This window comes from Epargyreus clarus, unplaced genomic scaffold (assembly GCF_041222505.1).
Source record: "Epargyreus clarus isolate Ecla_fem2 unplaced genomic scaffold, WU_Ecla_fem_2.2 ptg000025l, whole genome shotgun sequence".
Taxonomy (NCBI): Eukaryota; Metazoa; Arthropoda; class Insecta; order Lepidoptera; family Hesperiidae; genus Epargyreus; species Epargyreus clarus.
Genome location: NW_027332232.1, coordinates 3,167,449 through 3,188,459, shown reverse-complemented (window position 1 = coordinate 3,188,459; position 21,011 = coordinate 3,167,449). Strand labels below are relative to the sequence as shown.

Sequence of the window (21,011 nt, the reverse complement as noted above, 5' to 3'; positions counted from 1 at the left end):
TGCAGACACAAAGCGTGTCAGGCACGTACCGTACCAAACAATCTATAATAATTCTTTATGCATTTATTAACGTACGTCTAACGTACCGTAACAGCACAGACACGGGCTGTCGAAATATGGTATAAGAAAATTCTGTCTGACGCGATACGCGCCTGACACGTTCATTGTCTGTAGACTGTTTCAAAATATTGCTTTTAAATATGTATTTTTCATATAAAAAATGTTCGATATCATTAAATACATTTTTTTCCAAAGAATTTTGGAAATATACAATGAAAGATAGTAAAAGATATAGATATATAAATAAACCTCATTTATTATTCTTGTATACGGAATGTTATTTATTTATTTATTTCTCAATTAGGGTGGGTTGCATCATATAACTTTAACATTAACAAAATCCTAAACCAACCGTCAAATCCATGGTTAAAAAGTAATTAGTTGCACCATTTTAGTTGAGATTTTTTTACTATAATATAGGAGTAGTAGACGAGCACGCAGTCCACCTGATGGTAAGTGACTACTGCCGCCCATGGAAATCTGTAATCAACCGCCATAGATTAGTAAAGATACTTCGTCGCCTTGAAATTGAATGAAGCCACAAATGGCTTATTATCGTAAGTTCTTTTTTTGAATTCTTGACAAATAAAAACATTTTTAGAGAAAATTTACGAATAAATAACTAATACTGCGTAATTTACATCAATTTACATAATAAATAAATAATTATTTCAAATATTTTAGGGATATTTTAGCACGGAGACGTGGCAAAACTTTTTTACGCAAGTATTTCAATTCTCAAAACTGGGCACATTTTCTAGTTAGGAGTGAGTAATCTTTACTAATCTATGTCAACCGCAGATAGGATTAGATATTCCTACCTGAGGTCGGCCACAGATGCGCCGTTACCCCTGTGGACTAAGCTGGCTTCGGAAAAGTACGTCTCCCTTACCACACTTCAAACCAGAACACAACAGCGCTTAACACTGCTGTTATAACAGAAATAGGTTTGTTGAAATTACGTCATAACTAGCACTTAACATTAACTCGATTTCGAACGGTTAAAGTTATTGTTATTATCAACTACCGGTTAATGGAACGTCAATTAAAAATTGTGGTGACAGCGACACAAATGACATTAATGACAAATTAATTGGCGCAACACCGAATGGTTACATATAGTCCGCGTGAAACTGCTAGTCCGCTCTGAATATAGAAATGAATCGCGACGCCATAGAAAATTGTTTGACTACCCGCTCGCAACAACTTCATAGCGGACTAGCAGTTTGGCGCGGACTATACGATCGGTACCGTCGATGTTATTGTTATATACAACTTTAAATGCAACCCACCCTTGTCATGTCATTTTTCCATTATTGCTTACAACAATTATTATTATTAAACATTATATATTATTTTTATTATTATTTATGTCATCTGGTATAACGAAACCCCCATGATTATAAAAATCAATAATTATTACACTATATACATAGATGAGGTAAAACAATGGACTCCTAATTGAAAACACAATATACAGTTATATCTATCTAAGAACTAAAAGACATAAAAATGACGTCAAAACACGACATCGCATCGTGATACGGCACGCCGCTGTGTCGCGTATTTCTACGATCATCGTCTTAAAAATCGCGATACGACTCCGTGTCGGCGTACGACACCGTGTCGTGAAAATTGACAACACAGCACTGCGTATTTTTTATAAATGATATTCATTCTTAAAAATTGAATCGTGACACGGTATCGTGTTGTGTCTTTTCACGATCCAAGTCGTTAAATTCCACGACACGACTGTACACCTGTATTTTAGCCCTAATAGATCTTGTGTAGTCACTCTACCCCCATACACCCAAGACACATCAAAAAATAGAAAACAATATAATTTATTAGGAGTCGATTCCATTACTCCATCCATGACAACATATTTAACCTAAAACAAAAAAGAAACATGACTAACTACGATAGGTGGCGCTATACGTCATAAAATTGTAAACATATACCCATCTCACTCTTACACGCTACGAGGAAGCGGGACGACAACATTTGCATATTTTTTATTCAGATTCAATAAATATTTTTATTTTGTGCATGTAACGATTTTTAAATTAGTTTTAATATCAATTTTAATCCTATAAGTGAGAACTAAAGTATGAAAGACTTTTCTGTGTGTGTGATGAGGGCGACACTTGTCATCATAATGTTGGTAGATACCTAAAAAGTGGGAAAAATTAACGATCATTTATCAATATTTAACATATTATAACGAATTTCTAATAATTTTGTCAGAATTTATTAATTTTATTGACAAATAACTTGTATTTGAACAACTTTTATTTCAACAAATAAGTTGGAATTCATATTTTATTGACAAATAACTTGTATTCGAATAACTTTTATTTCAACAAATAAGTTGGAATTTATTTATGTTATTGGCAAATAACTTGTATTTGAATAACTTTTATTTCAACAAATAAGTTGGAATTTATTAATTATATTGAGAAATAAATTGATGCTTGATGTATTTATTTGAAAATGAACATGTATTTTCTTATGTAAGTGAGTTGTACTGTTTTAGAAAATAAATATCTTAAACCGTAAATAAATTGTATTTAAATAACTTTTATATCAACAAATACAGCGGAATTTATTAATTTTATTGTCAAATAACTTGTATTTGAATAACTTTTATTTCAATAAATAAGTTGGAATTTATTAAGATCATAATTATATTAATTTAAGCTAAAAATAAAACTGTTTTATTTTTTTATGAATTTAGAAAATAACTCAGGGAGCTGACAACAGGTGACCGTTTTCGAAAATGGCCACACACACACACACACACAGAAAAACTTGTCAGACTATACATATAAACAGCGACATCTAGTTTAGTGTGAGCAACATACACAAATTTAATACAACGCCATCTAGTGACAATTAGCGTCATTTACATATTTTTATGAAACAAAAGCTTTAACAAATTGTATACAGCGCCATCTGGCGCACAAACAAACAACCGCCATATCTTAAGCCAGAACTACACTCGTTGTCAATACTCAATCCATCTAAATTTTGCCTAGCAAAGATTTATGAGAATGTGTCCGTATTATTTGGTAATGGTCAAATTTCGATCATTGAAATTGACAATTTTCGATGTTTACAATTGTCAAACTGTGATCTTTGAAATTGTCAAAATTCTATATTTAAAATTGTGGAATATTAATCTTTAAAAAAATCATATTTCGATTATTGAAAAGGTCCAATATCGATCTTCGAAATGGTCAAATTTCGATAATCGTCAATTTTGACAATATGTCAGTTTTGACGAATTTGACAATTTTGACAATGTGACAAGTGTCTATTTTGACAAATTTGTCAAATTAGACAATTTTGATAAATTTGACAGATTTACACATTTGACATTTTTGATAAATTTGTCAACTTTACAAATTGACAATTTTATAAATTTGGCGATTTTACAAATTTGACAATTTTACAAACTTTGTCAATTTTACAAATTTGACATTTTACAAACTTGACAATTTTACAAATTTTACAACTTTACATATTTGTCAATTTTAGAAAAATGTGTCAATATCGTCAAATTTGACAATTGCAAACTTAGACAGATCGCTTATTAACAACTAACCGCGCCATCTACACACACACTGTATACAGCGCCATCTATCCGCCGCACCTGCGCAGCGGCGCCTAGTTGAGCGGCGACATGTAGGTGATGTCGTCCCACGGGTGGCGGTACAGCGGCTGCTTCATCCGCTTTTGGTCGAGGTAGTGGCCGACGAGGCCGATAGTCCGCCCGAGGACGAACAGTGCGTTTATTGTGCCCATTTGGATGTAGTTGTTGCCCTCCTCCCTGGAAGGAAGAAAGGGTTGGTAGTACGGTGTTATGTGGTAGGTGTCTTGTTACAGAGTGAGATGTCAAGGTGAACACTGCGCTGGCAAAGTGAGGGGTAGTGTGAAAAATACATAGTTCTCAATGTGGGGGGAATAGTGTGGAGCCAGCAGAATGGCAGTGGGTGGGGGCAGTGTTAGGGGGAAAAGTGTGGGGGAAGCTTTGGGGAACAGTATGGTGGGAAACGGAGTGGGGACAGTGGGGAGAACAGTGTGTAGAGTAACAGGGTAGGGGTTAACTTCTCTTCACACTGTTAAGTGGAAGACAATGTGGGGATAAGAGTGTGAAGAGTAACAGACTGGAGGGGGACAGAATGGCCAAAGGGGTAAAAATTGCCATTTGAGTCATAGTAAGGGGCAAAGAGTGAAGTCATCGTGAGAATTTTGCACAAGCCACAAGCCGGGTGGTGGGGAACTAGTGGAGAAGAGTTTGGAGGGGAAGAGTGCGGAGGGCAAGCGTATGGAGGAAAAGAGTGGAGGGAAAGAGTGAGGGGAAGAGCTTGGAGGGAAAGAGTGTGGTGAACAGTGTGGAAAGAATGGGTGTGAGGAACAGCATGTGGAACAGTGCGGAGGGTAATGTACTCACTGCGAGAACAGCTGGCAGTGGCGCAGCATGTCCACCATCGCGGCGGCCACGATGCCGTCCACGTTCAGGATGAGGTTCGGCTTCTTGCGCGTGGTGATAGCTTCCACGTCGAGAGCGTAGCGGGTCACCGGCATCGCGGGCCAGCGGGCTCGGACGTAGGCCTTGAGCTCGCGGACGCGGGAGTCCGGGTTGTTGATTGATTTTACTCTGGGTGGAGAAAAAAAAAGAAAATATTAAAAAAGGTTGTAACAATATTAATTAAGGTGGTAGAAGTTGTATGTAAAGAGATAGATTTACATAAGTTCACCACTTTTGAAGGTGGTAGAACCTATTGTGGTTCGACTCTGACGGCACCACTGCCACACCTATTTCTGTTACAACAGCAGTGTTAAGCGCTGCTGTGTTGTAATGTTTTAAATCTGTGTGATATGAAGAGTACATATTTTTTAGAGACGTTCCAGCTTATTCCTCAGAGATAGCGGCACATTGTTGCCATCAAGAGTTAGAAATTTTATCTATCTTGATTATAGATGTCCATGGGCGGGAGTAGTCTCAATATAAGGTGCCCAGCCAGGCGTGTCGTAAAAGTTACTGAACCAGATAGTACATTTATGATAGTGTGTGTGCGTGTATGTATTTGTTTATATGAATAAGTGAGTTTGCATGTGTCTGAGAGTGCGCACCTCTGTGCTAACTGCACGAATAAATCTATTGATTCTACCACTTACAAAACTAGGTTAGATTATACGTGTGTGTACGCGTACGCGCGCGCGTGTGTGTGTGTATGTGAGTACACGCGTGTGTGCGTGCGAGTGAGTGTGAATGTTTGTGTTCGTGTGTGCGCGAATGTATGTGTGTATATTGTACACATGTTTGTATTGACTCTACCACCTACAAAAGGTTAGGTTAGGTCATACACACCTATGTCCAATGCCCATGATGAGCTCACCCTTCGCCCGTTTCTCGTTGACGAACTCCTGTGGATGCTGACCCTTGTCGTAAGCGGCGCAGAAGTCAACCGCCGCACGGTCGAGCGCGCCGCCGAAACGATCGCCCTGCGAACATGATAATATTGTAAGAACATGATAATAATACAAATACAAATAAGTATATATTTGTATGTATATATTATGTGTATATAATTGTATATATGTATATGATATCTATCCTACCTATCTATTTTGTGCACACTTTATTTGCCTTTCATACAATTTTTCTGACCATAGGGACCATCACCTGCTGGAAGAAATTCCAGGTTGGAACAAGTAGTCCTTTGTACTACATTTCTTTTTAATGCTCTATTTCTTTGTTATGTTCAGTGTACACAATTTTGTAAACAAATAAATAAATAAATATATAATATTGTGATAATTATTGCATTTATCACTTGACTTTAACTGTGAAGGAAAACATCGTGAGAAAAAAACATACGCACACACATAAACAAAATAAAGATTTTTTTCTATAACAAGTGTAAGTTTATGCGTGTTTCTTGTGTATGTACACACACACACACACACACACACACACACACACACACACACACACACACACACACACACACACGCACACACACACACACATACAGACAGAGACCCACTTATTATTAGTCACTCGACTCTTTCTTAACTGACACACTATTTAGTCATTCACTGCTCCTCTCTCTTGTCTTTATGTTCCACGTTCGCTCTCTCTCTCAGACGATAATAATAAACGTCCAATAGGATTCGGATGTACTTTATTACACCTTCTTTTACAATAGGTGTCAAGCTTATATACTACTTACATCTTACTCTACATGATAATTATTGCAATTATCACTTGACTTTCACTGTGAAGGAAAACATCGTGAGAAAAAAAAACCACGCACATATACATACACGTATAAAAATGTTTCTATATGTGTGTGTGCGTGTTTTTTGTGTATGTGCACACACACACACATACAAACAGAGACCCACTTTTTATTTGTTTAAATGACACACCACCACCATTTGGTCATTCACTGCCCCTCTTTCGTATCTTTGTTCCACGCACGCTCTCTCTTACTAATTGTATGTCCCCTCCCTCCCTCTCTCCCTCTCTGTCTCGCTCTTTCACTGTATCCCTTGCTTGTTTCTATCATACACTCCCTGTACCTCTCCATCTCCCTCTCTCGCTCCCTCTTTCCCTTGTCCTTCTCTCACTGTTTCCCCCTTCTTTCTTATCTCCCTCGTTCACTGATAATCCCACTCTCCATCTGTCTCTATCTCCCTCTCTCTAAAATACTATTTCCCTCTCTGTCTCCCTCTACTATCCAATGTCTTTCTTTTCCCTCTTACTGTCTCCCCTTCTATCTATCTGCCTCCCTCTCTCACCCATTCTCCTATTATCTCTCTCTCTTACTCTCTCTAAAACACTATTTCCTTCTATGTCTCCCTCTACAATCCAATGTCTTTCTTTGCCCTCTTAGTGTCTCCTATCTATCTGTCTCTCTCTCACCCATTCTCCTATTATCTCTCCCTCTCTCTCTCTTACTCTCCCTCCCTCTCTCCCTCTACCCCCTATATACTCACGATGGTGAGCAGGCCGCTGACCACCGACGAGATGAGGTCCTTGCCGGCTCGAGCGGTGACCATCGTGTTGTGAGCGCCGGAGACAGCGGGGCCGTGGTCCGCGGTCACTATCAACACCAGCTCGAAGAACTTGCAAGCCCAGTCGGGGAGCTCGCGTTGGAACCTGGGGATGATATAAGAAAACAAGAAAATAGAGATAAATTATGCTAAAAAGTAAAATACGAGCATTCAACGAGCTTTGATAGTGGTAAAACCCTTTTTGGTTCGACTCCGGCGGCACCACCGCCACACCTTACCGCTGCTGTTATAACAGCAACGTTAAGCGCTGCTGTGTTCTAAAAGATGTAAGGGAGATACACTTTTCCGAGGCGTTCCAGCTTAGTCCTAGGGGTAGCGGCACATCTGTCGCCGACCTCAGGTAGGAATATCTAATCCTATCTGGGGTTGATTACGAATGTCTATGAGTGGCAATGGTCACTTACCGTCAGGTGGACTGAATGCTCGTCTGCTGCTCCTATATTATAAAAAAAAACATAGGTAACGATATAAACGCTTTCTACACTCACAGCTTCACACTAGGATTCTCTGTATCGTGGGTGTTATGGACACAAACAAAGTCGAATACACAAACACCCATACCAATATAATAGACCTTCCTTTTGCATGAACCACAGTACTGCTGAGAGGTCAAGCTGTATATCCGTAACCACATGTCCGATTGTCACGAAACTTCGTATGGACGTCACACACACACACACACACACACACACACACACACACACACAGACACACACACACACAGACACACACAGACACAGACACTTAACACCCAGACCCAGAGCACACTGACCACAGCAGGCTGATGGTGCCGCCGACGCCCAGCTGCCTCTCCAGCACCTGGCTGATGGGCACCCCGCAGTAGCTCAGCTCCTGGCCTCGCTCGTCGCATATCGTGCTTATGAACGCCGCCGGTTTGCGGATTAAGCCTAGTTTCTGTGAAATAAACGAGAATACAGTTAGGTTTTGGTGGTAGATCCCTGTGGTTCCGGGACTAGAATAGGGCTACGGTATCCCCTGCCTGTCGTAATAGGCGACTAAAAGGGGGCTTCCGGGGTTGCGGGTAAGAGTGGGAGCTCGAACCGTCCAGTATGCTACCCCGGGAAGGACGACGGTATGTGTGGTCGCATACCGTCGTAAACACCAGATGGTGTGGGAGGAGCGAAAACTGAAAAATCTATTTATCAAATATACATTATATAAAATATAGCCTATGTTACTCGTGGATAATGTAGCTTTCGAATGGTGAAAGAATTTTTAAAATCGGTCCAGTAGTTATTGAGCCTATTCATTACAACCAAACAAACAAATACAGTTTTCCTCTTTATAATATTAGAGATGATACATACCCTGGCCCAGTCGTAATCCATCGGTACTTTGGGTGGTTCCACCTCCTCCTTTTCAATGATCTTGCCTTCAGCCACTAGCTTCTTGTATACCTGTTGAAATAAAATTATTTCAAATATATAATTTAACGACATAGCTTAGAAAAGTACATAGTAAATAGATGAAAACATATTGGAAAATAGTTAACGGTGGTAGAACCCTCTGTGGTTCGACTCCGGCGGCACCACCGCCACACCTATTTCTGTCATAACAGCAGTGTTAGGCGCTGCTGTGTTCCAGTTTGAAGGGTGTGGTAAGGGAGACATACTTATCCCAGGCGTTCAAGCTTAGTCCTTTATGGGTAGCAACTAGCGGTGGGTCGTTGAAGTTTTTTCCATCAATCAACAACTAACATGATCAACTAGTTGATCAACTAATTAATTTCGTCAACGAGTTAACGTGCTACTAATTTCAACTTGCATCAATAATAAACGGTTTTTAACTATGCTGCAACGTCAACGCGTCTCTACTGACGTGCGGTTAATGATATTTTAGAAACAATTTGATGTAGTGTGTATCATAAATATCAAGATTACAACATAGATTAGTAAAGATTACTCACTCCTAACAAGAAAATGTACCCAGTTTTGAGAATTGAAATAGTTGCGTAAAAAAGTTTTGCCACGTCTCCGTGCTAAAATGTCCCTAAAATATTTGAAATAATTATTTATTTATTACGTAGATTACGTAATTATTACGTAAATTAGTTATTTATTCGTATTTTTTTCTAAAGATGGTTTTATTTGTCAAGGATTCAAAAAAAGAACTTACTAAAATAAGCCGTTTGTGGCTTCATTCAATTTCAAGGCAACGAAGTATCTTTACTAATCTATGGATTACAATAATTATTTTATAATTATTTATTACGAAATAATTAGATATATTCTACATAATTGGAGTTCAAATTATCTTATTATACCGACAATCAAGATATATGCTCATCTGGTACTCATACCTATATTATAAAAAAAAATATTTTTTATTTTATTTTATTTTTAACGTAAGTTTAATTCTAAACAAAATAGAAATTTACGTTGAAAATAACGAAACGTTCCGTTCAACGTCGTTGACGAATTTAACTAGTTAATTTGTATTGGGTTAACCTTGATTCGTTGAAAGTGAATCAACGGTTGATTTAGTTAAATCAACCGTTCGTTGATTCAACAACCACCGCTAGCTGCTGTGTTCTGGTTTGAAGTGTGGTAAGAGACATACTTATCAGAGGCGTTCCAGCTTAATCCTCAGGGATAGCGGCGCCGATGACCGACCTCAGGTAGGAATATCTAATCCTATCTGTGATTGATTAACCATAAGGCAGTAACCTCACCATTAAATTAACTGCATGCATTGCTACTTAAATCATATTAAAAAAAAACATACACAATACACATCTATGTGAATACTATTATCACACTGTTACAGCATAACAGTTTCCATTTCTGTCAAGAAATACTATAACAAAACTAAATACTTTCTCATTTTTTTTTAGAAATTGTATTCTAAAAAAATAAACAATTTTTAACTTTTTAATTTTTTTTAATTTCCAAAAAAGTTTTTTTTTTCGAAAATTACCTGTCTAACAGCATCTCCGAGGCTATCGAACGACTCCGGCACGGTGACCCCGTAGGCCTTCAACCCGGCGTTCTTAGCGGCCGCCTTCTCCAGCGCGGAGCCCGCGAGCGAGCCCGCGTGACCGAACTGCACCTCCGACGTGAACATATCTGCGGAGTTTGTATCATATTACATACAACGATACGACACGATCCATCGATTACGATTAAACGACAGTGACGACCACACGACACGACACATCGTGACAACGCAACGACGTAATAATGATAATATGAAGATAACGACGTCAAAACACGACCATACGACACGACACGTTTACACAATACGACACGACCACACGACACGAAACGTCGTCACGACACTACACGACCAAACTACACAACGCGTCGCCACGACACTACCATACGACACGACACGTCGTCACGATACGACCACACGACATGACGCGTCGTCACGACGCATCGACGTAATTATGATAACACGAAGATCACGACCTCACGACACGGCAACGACGTCACGACGCGACATCGCGACACGGCTACGGTATCGGGACGGTCACTGCTATCACGACACGACATCACGGCTATGTGTCACAAGACCACAACGCGACCTAATGACGCGATCATCACATTCACAACCTCACGACCACACGACACGACGTCACCACACGATGCATAGTCGCGATACGATGACGTCACTATATCGATCAAATTATCACCACCATCACGACCTCACCACCAATCGACGACTACGCGTGGACACGCCACACGATACCAATATCATTACCATCACGACCACACAACACGACGTCACTACACGACATCACGACACGACGCGCCACTCACCGGAGCAGGTGCCGATGCACCAGGCGACCATGGGCTTCTTGATGAGACCGTCGCGGATCGCGCGGCACACGTGGTACTCCTCCACACCGCCCACTTCACCCAGCAACACCAACATCTTCACGTTCGGGTCGGCTTCGAACCTGGGACAATGTAAATAGTGAAATAACATTTTAATGAAGAATTTTGTGGTAGAAGATTGGTGGTAGCAGACGAGCATGCAGTCCACCTGATGGTAAGTGGCTACTGCCGCACATGGACATCGGCAATCAACCCCAGATAGGATTAGATATTCCTACCTTAGGTCGGCCACAGATGCGCCGCTACCCCTGAGGACTAAGCTGGAACGCCTCGGAAAAGTCTGTCTCCCTTACCACACCCTTCAAACCAGAACACAGCAGCGCTTAACACTGCTGTTATTAGGTAGAAATAGGTGTGGCGGTGGTGCCGCCGGAGTCGAACCGTTCAAGCAAGTGATAATTAATTTCTACTACGCACATAACTTTGAAAAATCAGAGGTGCGTGCGATTCGAACCTCAGGACTCCTCGATCAAGAAGCCGAGTTCCTTAACCACTAGGCTATCTGTGACTGCTTTTAGACTTCGCGCCAAACTGCTAGTCCGCTCTGAAGTTGTTGCGCGCAGGTTCAGTTAGTGTTAGTAACGACGGAAAGAAAATTTAATTGTTAAATGAGAGTACTGGTGGGGGTGGCCGCGCTATCGCAGTGCCGCTGACATCTACAATTTTCTGTTGTGACACGACTCGCTTCTATATTCAGAGCGGACTAGCAGTTTGGCGCGGACTATACCTGTTTAAATGCGATAAACAATTACTGGGCGTGATAATAAGGCCTCACCTGATCAAATGGTCGATGAATGTGGTACCGGGGTACCGATCTCCCCCGATGGCGACACCCTCACACACACCATCAGCGTGCTTCGACAGGATATTGTTCAGTTCGTTACTCATACCACCCGAACGGGAAACGTAGGCCACACTGGAAAATAAATAAAAATTAATTTAGTACATGTTATTAATAAATAGAATTTAATTAATTTTCCAAATTTTCATAAAGGTATAAACCCTTTATAAAAATTGAGGTTTGTTAAATTGAGATAACTGTAAAGAATTAACTTTTTATTATATTTAATTTAATTTAATAATAATTATTACTGATTCAAACCCATCTACAGTAATATTATAAAGAGGAAAACTTTGTTTGTTTGTTTAATTGTAATGAATAGGCTCAAAAACTACTGGACCGATTTTAAAAATTCTTTCACCATTCGAAAGCTACATTATCCACGAGTAACATAGGCTATATTTTATATGAAATATATTTGATAAATAGATTTAGAGGCGGTACAAAGTTTGCCGAGTCAGCTAGTATTTTTTATAAGTATTCGTTTTTTGCGCTACACCTCCATACAAACTTAGCCAACCATTTCACTTTTTCATGCGGGATTCATTTGTAATAATCGGAATCCATTTTCGCATTAAGTTTTCGTTTGTTTCTTTATTTTAAAAATCTATTATCATAGCAACCATAGAAGTGAATTTATGACCAATTTGAATTATCTACCTATTACGGTTTAATATATAAAGCGAAAAATGTCGGAAAATAGCGGTTTCTTGTATGGCGATCCCCATTTATTTAGATTTCTTTATAGTATTGTTATAGCAGCCACTGCTAAACATAATCTGTAAAAATTTCAAGTGTCTATCTATTACAGTTCAGGAGATAGAGCCCTGTAACAGACGGACAGACAGCAGAGACTTAGTAATAGGGTTCCATTTTTACCCCTTGGGTACGGAACCCTCAAAATGCATCAATAATACTGTCAGTACTCACCTGCCAGGCCTGTACAGTTTGCTCTCAATAATATTGTCAATCATTCCAGCGGTGTTGCCAATTTTGAAACACCCTGGTTTGATGCCTCCTACTGTCGCCGGGCCGATAATATTTACCTGTCAAAAAAAATATTATAACGTAATTTTTGTTTGTTTGTCTGTGTCTTTATTTGTTTGTCAATCAATCTATCCGTCTTGTTTGATTATCACCCGTTATTAATATTCAATCTATGCCAATTTTACCTTACAAATGTCACTATGAAGTAAATGTCCAATGTTAATTTATGATGATTTTTTTTATAATACAGAAGTAGAATACAAGCATGCAGTCCACATGAGGTGTAAAAAAACTGGTGTATATTTTATGTTGTTCTTGACTTTTGAGTTGTATTTTGCGCGGGAATAATAAAAGTTGTGAATTGGATCAAGAAATAGTTCTATTATAGTTCTACTATACATAAATACATACATACACACATAGATACATACACACATACAAACATACATAAACACACACACACACATACATACATACAATGTAAGTTAAAAAATGTAAAATGAAAAGGGGGTAGGGGTTCTTTTGTTCAAAGATGGAGGGGTTAAATAACGCCAACTCACCCCTCTAGCGTCGGCCAATTTGATGATCTTCCTCGTCATATTCTCCGGTATACCCTCCGCGATGATGACAATTGTGTTGATTTGTGAGTGCTGCATCGCCTGTAAACATATGTAATGTAATGTAATAAAAATAATATTGTTCATACTTGTCAGTATAGTCCGGGTTCGAGTCCCGGGTACGACCTAGTGTAATCTAGATTTATTAATAAAAAAAAATTAACGATAATTTTCACAAATTACTTATAACACTTTTGTAGGAAACTAGTTCTTGCCCGCGACTTCGCCCGCGTTTAAAAGAAAATAATATAACATACTAACATACATAAAACTGAAAATTCGTACCTTCAACTTTGTTAAAGATCATCACTTGATCAAATGCATAGTTTACGATTCAATCCTTACTAATATCGATTAAAATAATCGATGTTTTGGGTCCAAAAGATCCATTCTCCGATTAATCGATCTTAGATCGCCATCCCTAGATCCCGTGGGATTTCCGGGATAAAAACTATCCTATGTCCTTTCTCGGGTCTCAGACTATCTTTGTACAAAATTTCATTAAAATCGGTTCAGTGGTTTAGGCGTGAAGAAGAGACAACCAGACAGACAGAAAGAAAGACTGAGTTACTTTCGGATTTATAATATTAGTAAAGATAACTATTTTTTTATATAATAAGAAGTAATACTGCACGTATTTAATAAATGGCCAAGTGCGAGTCGACCTTACACACGGAGGGTTCCGTACCAACATTTTTTATTATTATTTATTTTTTTGGATTCAACATCATCACAGCCATAGAAATAAATGTTTTATGAAAACTTGGACTGTCTATCTATTACGATTCAATCGATAAAGCAAAATACGCGTAAAAATAGCGGTTTCTTGTATGACAACCTCTATGTATTTTTTTTAGCACTTTTTATAGCGTCCACTCTTATTCGCACTCTATAAAAAAATAAATATTATCTATTACCGTTTAGAAGATAGAGCCCTGTGACAGACGGACAGACAGCGGAGTCTTAGTAATAGCGTTCCGTTTTTAGCCTTTTTCGTACGGAACCCTAAAATCAAATAAAGACTCACCTGTATAGAGCTGTCGTAAGCGGACCGCAATGACGCGAAGTTGACAAGCACTGTCGCCTCTTGGTGTTTCCTCATCGCGACGTCCATATCAGAAAACACTGAAATATATAATAAATAACATAAAAAAATAATCAAAACTGCCTGTTTATTCCATTAATAACATTTATATAGTTTACATTTTCAAAATTGACAATTTATTATTAATGAATTATTAAATCATTATTATTTTTCGTAATTATGTCAAATTGTAGTTAATTAGGTTTTACATTTTTTTTTATAATATAGCAGTAGCAGACGAGCATGCAGCCCACTGTCCACCTGATGACAAGTGGCTACTGCCGCCCATGGACATCTGTGATCTTCCCCAGACAGGATTAGATATTACTACCTGAGGTCGGCTACAGATGACTAACCCCTGAGGACTAAGTTGATCCTATAAATGTCACCCTTACCACTTCAAACCAGACAGCAGCGCTTAACACTGCTGTTATTAGGCAATAATACTTAAATGTACTTTTTGAAGGTGGTATTACCCTTTGTGGTTCGACTCCGGCGGCACCACCGCCACACCTATTGCTACCTAATAACAGCAGTGTTAGGCGCTGCTGTGTTCCGGTTTGAAGGGTGTGGTAAGGGAGACAGACTTTTTTGAGGCGTTCCAGCTTAGTCCTCAGGGGTAGCGGCGCATCTGTGCCCGACCTCAGGTAGGAATATCTAATCCTATCTGGGGTTTACTACAGATGTCCATGGGCAGCCACTTACCACATACACACACATACACACACACAAATATTTAATTTCAGGTGGACTGCATGCTCGTCCGCTACTCTTATATTATAAAAAAAAAATGTGGCGGTGGTGCCTTCGAAGTCGAACCACAGAAACTTCTACCACCATCAAAACTTTAGAAAACCCTTCTAGAGACTGAAGTCCTACTCTCCAAAAGTCGTATGACCACTCACCGGGTATAAACACCTCCTTGTTCCCGAAGTAGTACTTCTGCTTGTGGTCCGCGGTGAACGGATACACGATCGCCACGACGGACGGCTCCGCGCGACGGCATATGTAGTCGAAGTCTAACATTCCCTATGAAAACAAAGCAAAAAAATATTTCTTATTCCCTATTAGTCACAAAAAGGACCATCAATCAATTTTTTACCATTTTTAAATTTTACTAATATTAAATGTATGTGTTACAATGTGTTACACACGTGCACAGTCCTATTAGTGACAAAAAGTGTGACAACAAAAAAACATTCGATAACTTATCAGTTTCCTTAATATTAAATTAATGTGTTAAAGCACCTGCAATGCCTTATTAGTGACACAAATACCGTCAATCATTTTTTTTACAACATCAATTTTCTTAAGATAAAATATGTATGTGTTACAATGTGTTACTCATGTACACAGCCCTATTAGTGACAGCAAAAAAGATTCAATTACTTATCAATTTTCTGAATATAAAATATTTGTGTGTTACAATGTGTTACATTGGCACAGCCCTAATAGAGACAAAAAATGTAGCAGCAAAAAAAAGATTCGATTACTTAACAGTTTCCTAAAAATAAAATTTGTGTTACATTACGTAATACACATACTTAACAAAATTTTAACTACTTTTCGCCCTTCATTATACTATTAAATATATGTTAAAATCCGTAACACACATACCTGTATAGCCAGCCCTAAGGAATTCTTGGCAATTTTTCGTCTTTCCTTATACTATTAAATTTATGTGTTACAATGTGTTACACACCCGACCATCCATATTAGCGACAAAAAATACCATCAATAAATTTTTTACAACTTTTAAATTTCCTTAAAATTATATTTATTTATTTGGGAAACAAACAATTCATACTATATAACATAGGTAAATGATTTATACATACAAACGTAGGAAAAAATATAGTTTCCACTATTAAAATTTATAAAAAGTAATAAGCAAAATAAACATGCAGTAGCACAAAAAAAAGGGAAGAGAAACACATAAAATAAGACGAAATGTTGATTGTTGTTCTTAAAAATTAAAATGGCGGTATTTTATACTCGGAATTCATTATTTTAGGTTTTTAGGATTATTTTAGGTTTATTTTCCTACTACCTTTAAAAGTAAACGGGATATGTTAGTCGAAGTACATTATAGGTACCTACTATCAGTTAAAACCGACCATCAATCTATCGTCGTATATTTTCGATTTTAAGGTTATGTAACATTTCGGTAAATAAGTTCCGAACCCGGGTACTGATCTAAAAATAATTATTGGTGGTAGTATTTGGTTAATTATACATCGTCCACAAGAAGTTTCAATTTGATGCAACTCTGGACGGCGGTCCATACTTTCATGGGCATTGTCCTTTTTAATTTTTAAAGGGAAGAGGAACACATACATTAAAATAATGTAGAAAAAATAATATGTAAAAATGTATGTGTTACACACCTGTATAGCCCTGTTCTGCATCCCCCACACTACAGCTTTCGTTCTATCCGTGAAGAGTGGTCGGGCCGCTGCGGCTAGATGGGTTCCGTCCAGCCTCGTCGGTGCCTGAGAGCACGCGAGGTCCAGGAGACGGGAGGTCAGCTCCGGGATCTCTATTGATGGGGGTGGCTGGGGGTGGAAAGTTAAGAGAGATTAATTTGGAGTGATGGCGTGTAGGGGTTGGTTGGTGAATATTAGTTCGGACGGATTGTGTTTCGTTATATACATATTTATATGATAATATAGAAGTTCTAGGAGACGGGAGGTCAGCTCCGGGATCTCTATTGATGGGGGTGGCTGGGGGTGGAAGGGGTAAGTTAGAAAAACATATATTTTTTTAATAATATAGGAGTAGCAGTCTAGGTCTAATAGTATAGGAGTGTCTGTGAAAGATATGTATCTCTTACATACACAGCAGCGCTTGACACTGCATGCTCGTTTGTTTATAAAGAAAATCTTTATTTATTTTTAGTATTTGTTGTTACAGCGGCCACTGTTATCTAAAAAGTTCAAGAGTCTATCTATAATGGTTCAAGATATACCAGCCCTGTGACAGACGGACAGACAGCGGAGGCTTAGTAATAGGGCATCGTTTTTACCTTTTCGATACGAAACCCTACAAATTTAAAACAAATCTACTATCGCCGTCATGTTCGCCTCGGGGCCGAACACGTACAGCGGGATGCGGAGACTATGGCCCACTTCGCGTATTGGTCCGCGGGGAGATATATCTAACACAACTCACCGCGGACTGCGGTTTGGGCAGTTGCTTCGGCGCGTAGTCGAGCTGGTGGTCCGCCGGTATGGGCGCGTGGCCGAGCGCTAAGCCCACTATCGCCGTCATGTTCGCCTCGGGGCCGAACACGTACAGCGGGATGCGGAGACTATGGCCCACTTCGCGTATTGGTCCGCGGGGAGATATATCTAACACAACTCACCGCGGACTGCGGTTTGGGCAGTTGCTTCGGCGCGTAGTCGAGCTGGTGGTCCGCCGGTATGGGCGCGTGGCCGAGCGCTAAGCCCACTATCGCCGTCATGTTCGCCTCGGGGCCGAACACGTACAGCGGGATGCGGAGACTATGGCCCACTTCGCGTATTGGTCCGCGGGGAGATATATCTAACACAACTCACCGCGGACTGCGGTTTGGGCAGTTGCTTCGGCGCGTAGTCGAGCTGGTGGTCCGCCGGTATGGGCGCGTGGCCGAGCGCTAAGCCCACTATCGCCGTCATGTTCGCCTCGGGGCCGAACACGTACAGCGGGATGCGGAGACTATGGCCCACTTCGCGTATTGGTCCGCGGGGAGATATATCTAACACAACTCACCGCGGACTGCGGTTTGGGCAGTTGCTTCGGCGCGTAGTCGAGCTGGTGGTCCGCCGGTATGGGCGCGTGGCCGAGCGCTAAGCCCACTATCGCCGTCATGTTCGCCTCGGGGCCGAACACGTACAGCGGGATGCGGAGACTATGGCCCACTTCGCGTATTGGTCCGCGGGGAGATATATCTAACACAACTCACCGCGGACTGCGGTTTGGGCAGTTGCTTCGGCGCGTAGTCGAGCTGGTGGTCCGCCGGTATGGGCGCGTGGCCGAGCGCTAAGCCCACTATCGCCGTCATGTTCGCCTCGGGGCCGAACACGTACAGCGGGATGCGGAGACTATGGCCCACTTCGCGTATTGGTCCGCGGGGAGATATATCTAACACAACTCACCGCGGACTGCGGTTTGGGCAGTTGCTTCGGCGCGTAGTCGAGCTGGTGGTCCGCCGGTATGGGCGCGTGGCCGAGCGCTAAGCCCATTATCGCCGTCATGTTCGCCTCGGGGCCGAACACGTACAGCGGGATGCGGAGACTATGGCCCACTTCGCGTATTGGTCCGCGGGGAGATATATCTAACACAACTCACCGCGGACTGCGGTTTGGGCAGTTGCTTCGGCGCGTAGTCGAGCTGGTGGTCCGCCGGTATGGGCGCGTGGCCGAGCGCTAAGCCCACTATCGCCGTCATGTTCGCCTCGGGGCCGAACACGTACAGCGGGATGCGGAGACTATGGCCCACTTCGCGTATTGGTCCGCGGGGAGATATATCTAACACAACTCACCGCGGACTGCGGTTTGGGCAGTTGCTTCGGCGCGTAGTCGAGCTGGTGGTCCGCCGGTATGGGCGCGTGGCCGAGCGCTAAGCCCACTATCGCCGTCATGTTCGCCTCGGGGCCGAACACGTACAGCGGGATGCGGAGACTATGGCCCACTTCGCGTATTGGTCCGCGGGGAGATATATCTAACACAACTCACCGCGGACTGCGGTTTGGGCAGTTGCTTCGGCGCGTAGTCGAGCTGGTGGTCCGCCGGTATGGGCGCGTGGCCGAGCGCTAAGCCCACTATCGCCGTCATGTTCGCCTCGGGGCCGAACACGTACAGCGGGATGCGGAGACGGTGGCCGACTTCGCGCATTTGTCTGTGAGAGAAAGTTGAAAGTTTTAGGTGCTTGTAACGTGCGATAGATGGCATTGTTTTCAGTTTGTATGGTTTGTGTGTATGTGATAGATGGAGCTGTATTCAATTTACGTACTGAAATCATTAGGACGACGCAAGGTTAGGTATTCTTACACCCGTTATTAAAAATCTCTGACAATGAATAACAATTATTATAACGAACGTTATAATAATTGTTTTTAATGAAAAACGTTATTTGTAGTCAAGTTTAGACCTAACATTTAATGCATTGCAAAAACTAATTTTACTTAAGTTTTCTATTGAAATAATGACTTTCGAAACTTTACTGACAGTGTAGCAATCTTAGAAGACAAGAAACAACATCAAATAATTCGTATAATGCAGAATTGGATTAGAGTTCTTTTTGAACCTTTTTTGAAGAGCCCCGTGTCATAGCTCTCCGGGAGTACCTCAGAAGGAATATTCCACATCTTACACGTTCGAGTCCAGTTGGTGTGGATGGAACTTCATCCTTCGGCGAGTGGTGCGATAGAGGAATGGAGACGTAGGCTTACCTAAGCCCCTCCTGGTAGTTCGACCCTCCTCTCCTCACGAATATCGTCAAGTTGTACTGCACGAGCGCGTCCTTGTACGTCTCTATCGCCGTTATAATGTCACGGAATGTGTGCTACGTTCATATGTCACGTAGACCGACAGATGGCGTTCTATCCACCCACGCCTGTTATTAATAATCAATCCATCCAATGTTTTGCTAACTAATAATCGACATAAAATTATGCTAATTTCTGAAATTACTAAATTTCAATCTTTGATAGGCAAACGGGGATAGATTGAATATTGATAACGACTTAGCCAACCTACCTGAGTCCATATCTAATATTTTGAATACTAAAGAGCGACATAATATTGTGCCATTTCTGAAATTACCAAATTTCAATCTTTGATAGGCAAACGGGGATAGATCGAATATTGACAACCACCCACCTGAGTCCCTCCTGGTAGTTGGGCCCTCCTCTCCTCACGAATATCGTCACGTTGTACTGCACGAGCGCGTCCTTGTACGTCTCTATCGCGGTTATGATGCCGCGGAACGTATCAGCTACGTTCGTGAAGTTCGCGATACCGCCGCCTATGATCAGCACCTGGGAACGAATGGTGGTTTTAGGAGTCTGTTCTGTTAGTTGATCTATGTTTTAAGAAATGAAAGAATCTATGAAAGATTTTTGATTTTTTGTAGATACGTTCATCTGACTCTAACACCGCGAATATACAAAGTAATATTGTTTAGTATATTTCACTGTAGCTTGGTACCACTGTCACACCGATATTCGACAGTAACTTGGCATAGTCCGCGCCAAACTACTAGTCCGCTCTGAAATTGTTGCGCGCATGTGTAGTCACAGAGCCAATGCGGTCGAACACAACTACAAGGGGGTTTTCAGAGCATTTCGCAGTTCCGCTGATATCTACAATTTGTTGTTGCGACGCGACTCGTTTCTATATTCGGAGCGGACTAGAAGTTTGGCAGCAACTGGTTTGAAGGTGGTAGAACCCTTTGTGGTTCTACCACCTTCTACCTAATAACAGAGCTTAACC

General features: G+C 40.8%; 1 protein-coding gene across 1 annotated transcript in view; it reads right to left on the bottom strand.

Annotated features, from left to right (window-relative positions):
- Positions 1-2,836: 2,836 nt before the first annotated feature.
- The window catches only part of ATPCL (ATP-citrate synthase), a 48,750-nt gene continuing 30,575 nt past the window's right edge, over positions 2,837-21,011 (bottom strand). Inside the window, exons 9-24 of the mRNA XM_073087225.1 lie at positions 20,400-20,557; positions 19,254-19,416; positions 16,926-17,093; positions 15,444-15,567; positions 14,482-14,579; positions 13,398-13,496; positions 12,781-12,896; positions 11,785-11,925; positions 10,932-11,071; positions 10,087-10,235; positions 8,478-8,567; positions 7,922-8,064; positions 7,072-7,234; positions 5,438-5,571; positions 4,517-4,723; positions 2,837-3,892 (exon numbers count right to left, since the gene is read on the bottom strand). Coding sequence (XP_072943326.1) covers positions 3,730-3,892; positions 4,517-4,723; positions 5,438-5,571; positions 7,072-7,234; positions 7,922-8,064; positions 8,478-8,567; positions 10,087-10,235; positions 10,932-11,071; positions 11,785-11,925; positions 12,781-12,896; positions 13,398-13,496; positions 14,482-14,579; positions 15,444-15,567; positions 16,926-17,093; positions 19,254-19,416; positions 20,400-20,557 — 2,256 coding nt within the window. The 3' untranslated portion in view covers positions 2,837-3,729. The remainder of the gene's footprint in view (positions 3,893-4,516; positions 4,724-5,437; positions 5,572-7,071; positions 7,235-7,921; positions 8,065-8,477; positions 8,568-10,086; positions 10,236-10,931; positions 11,072-11,784; positions 11,926-12,780; positions 12,897-13,397; positions 13,497-14,481; positions 14,580-15,443; positions 15,568-16,925; positions 17,094-19,253; positions 19,417-20,399; positions 20,558-21,011) is intronic.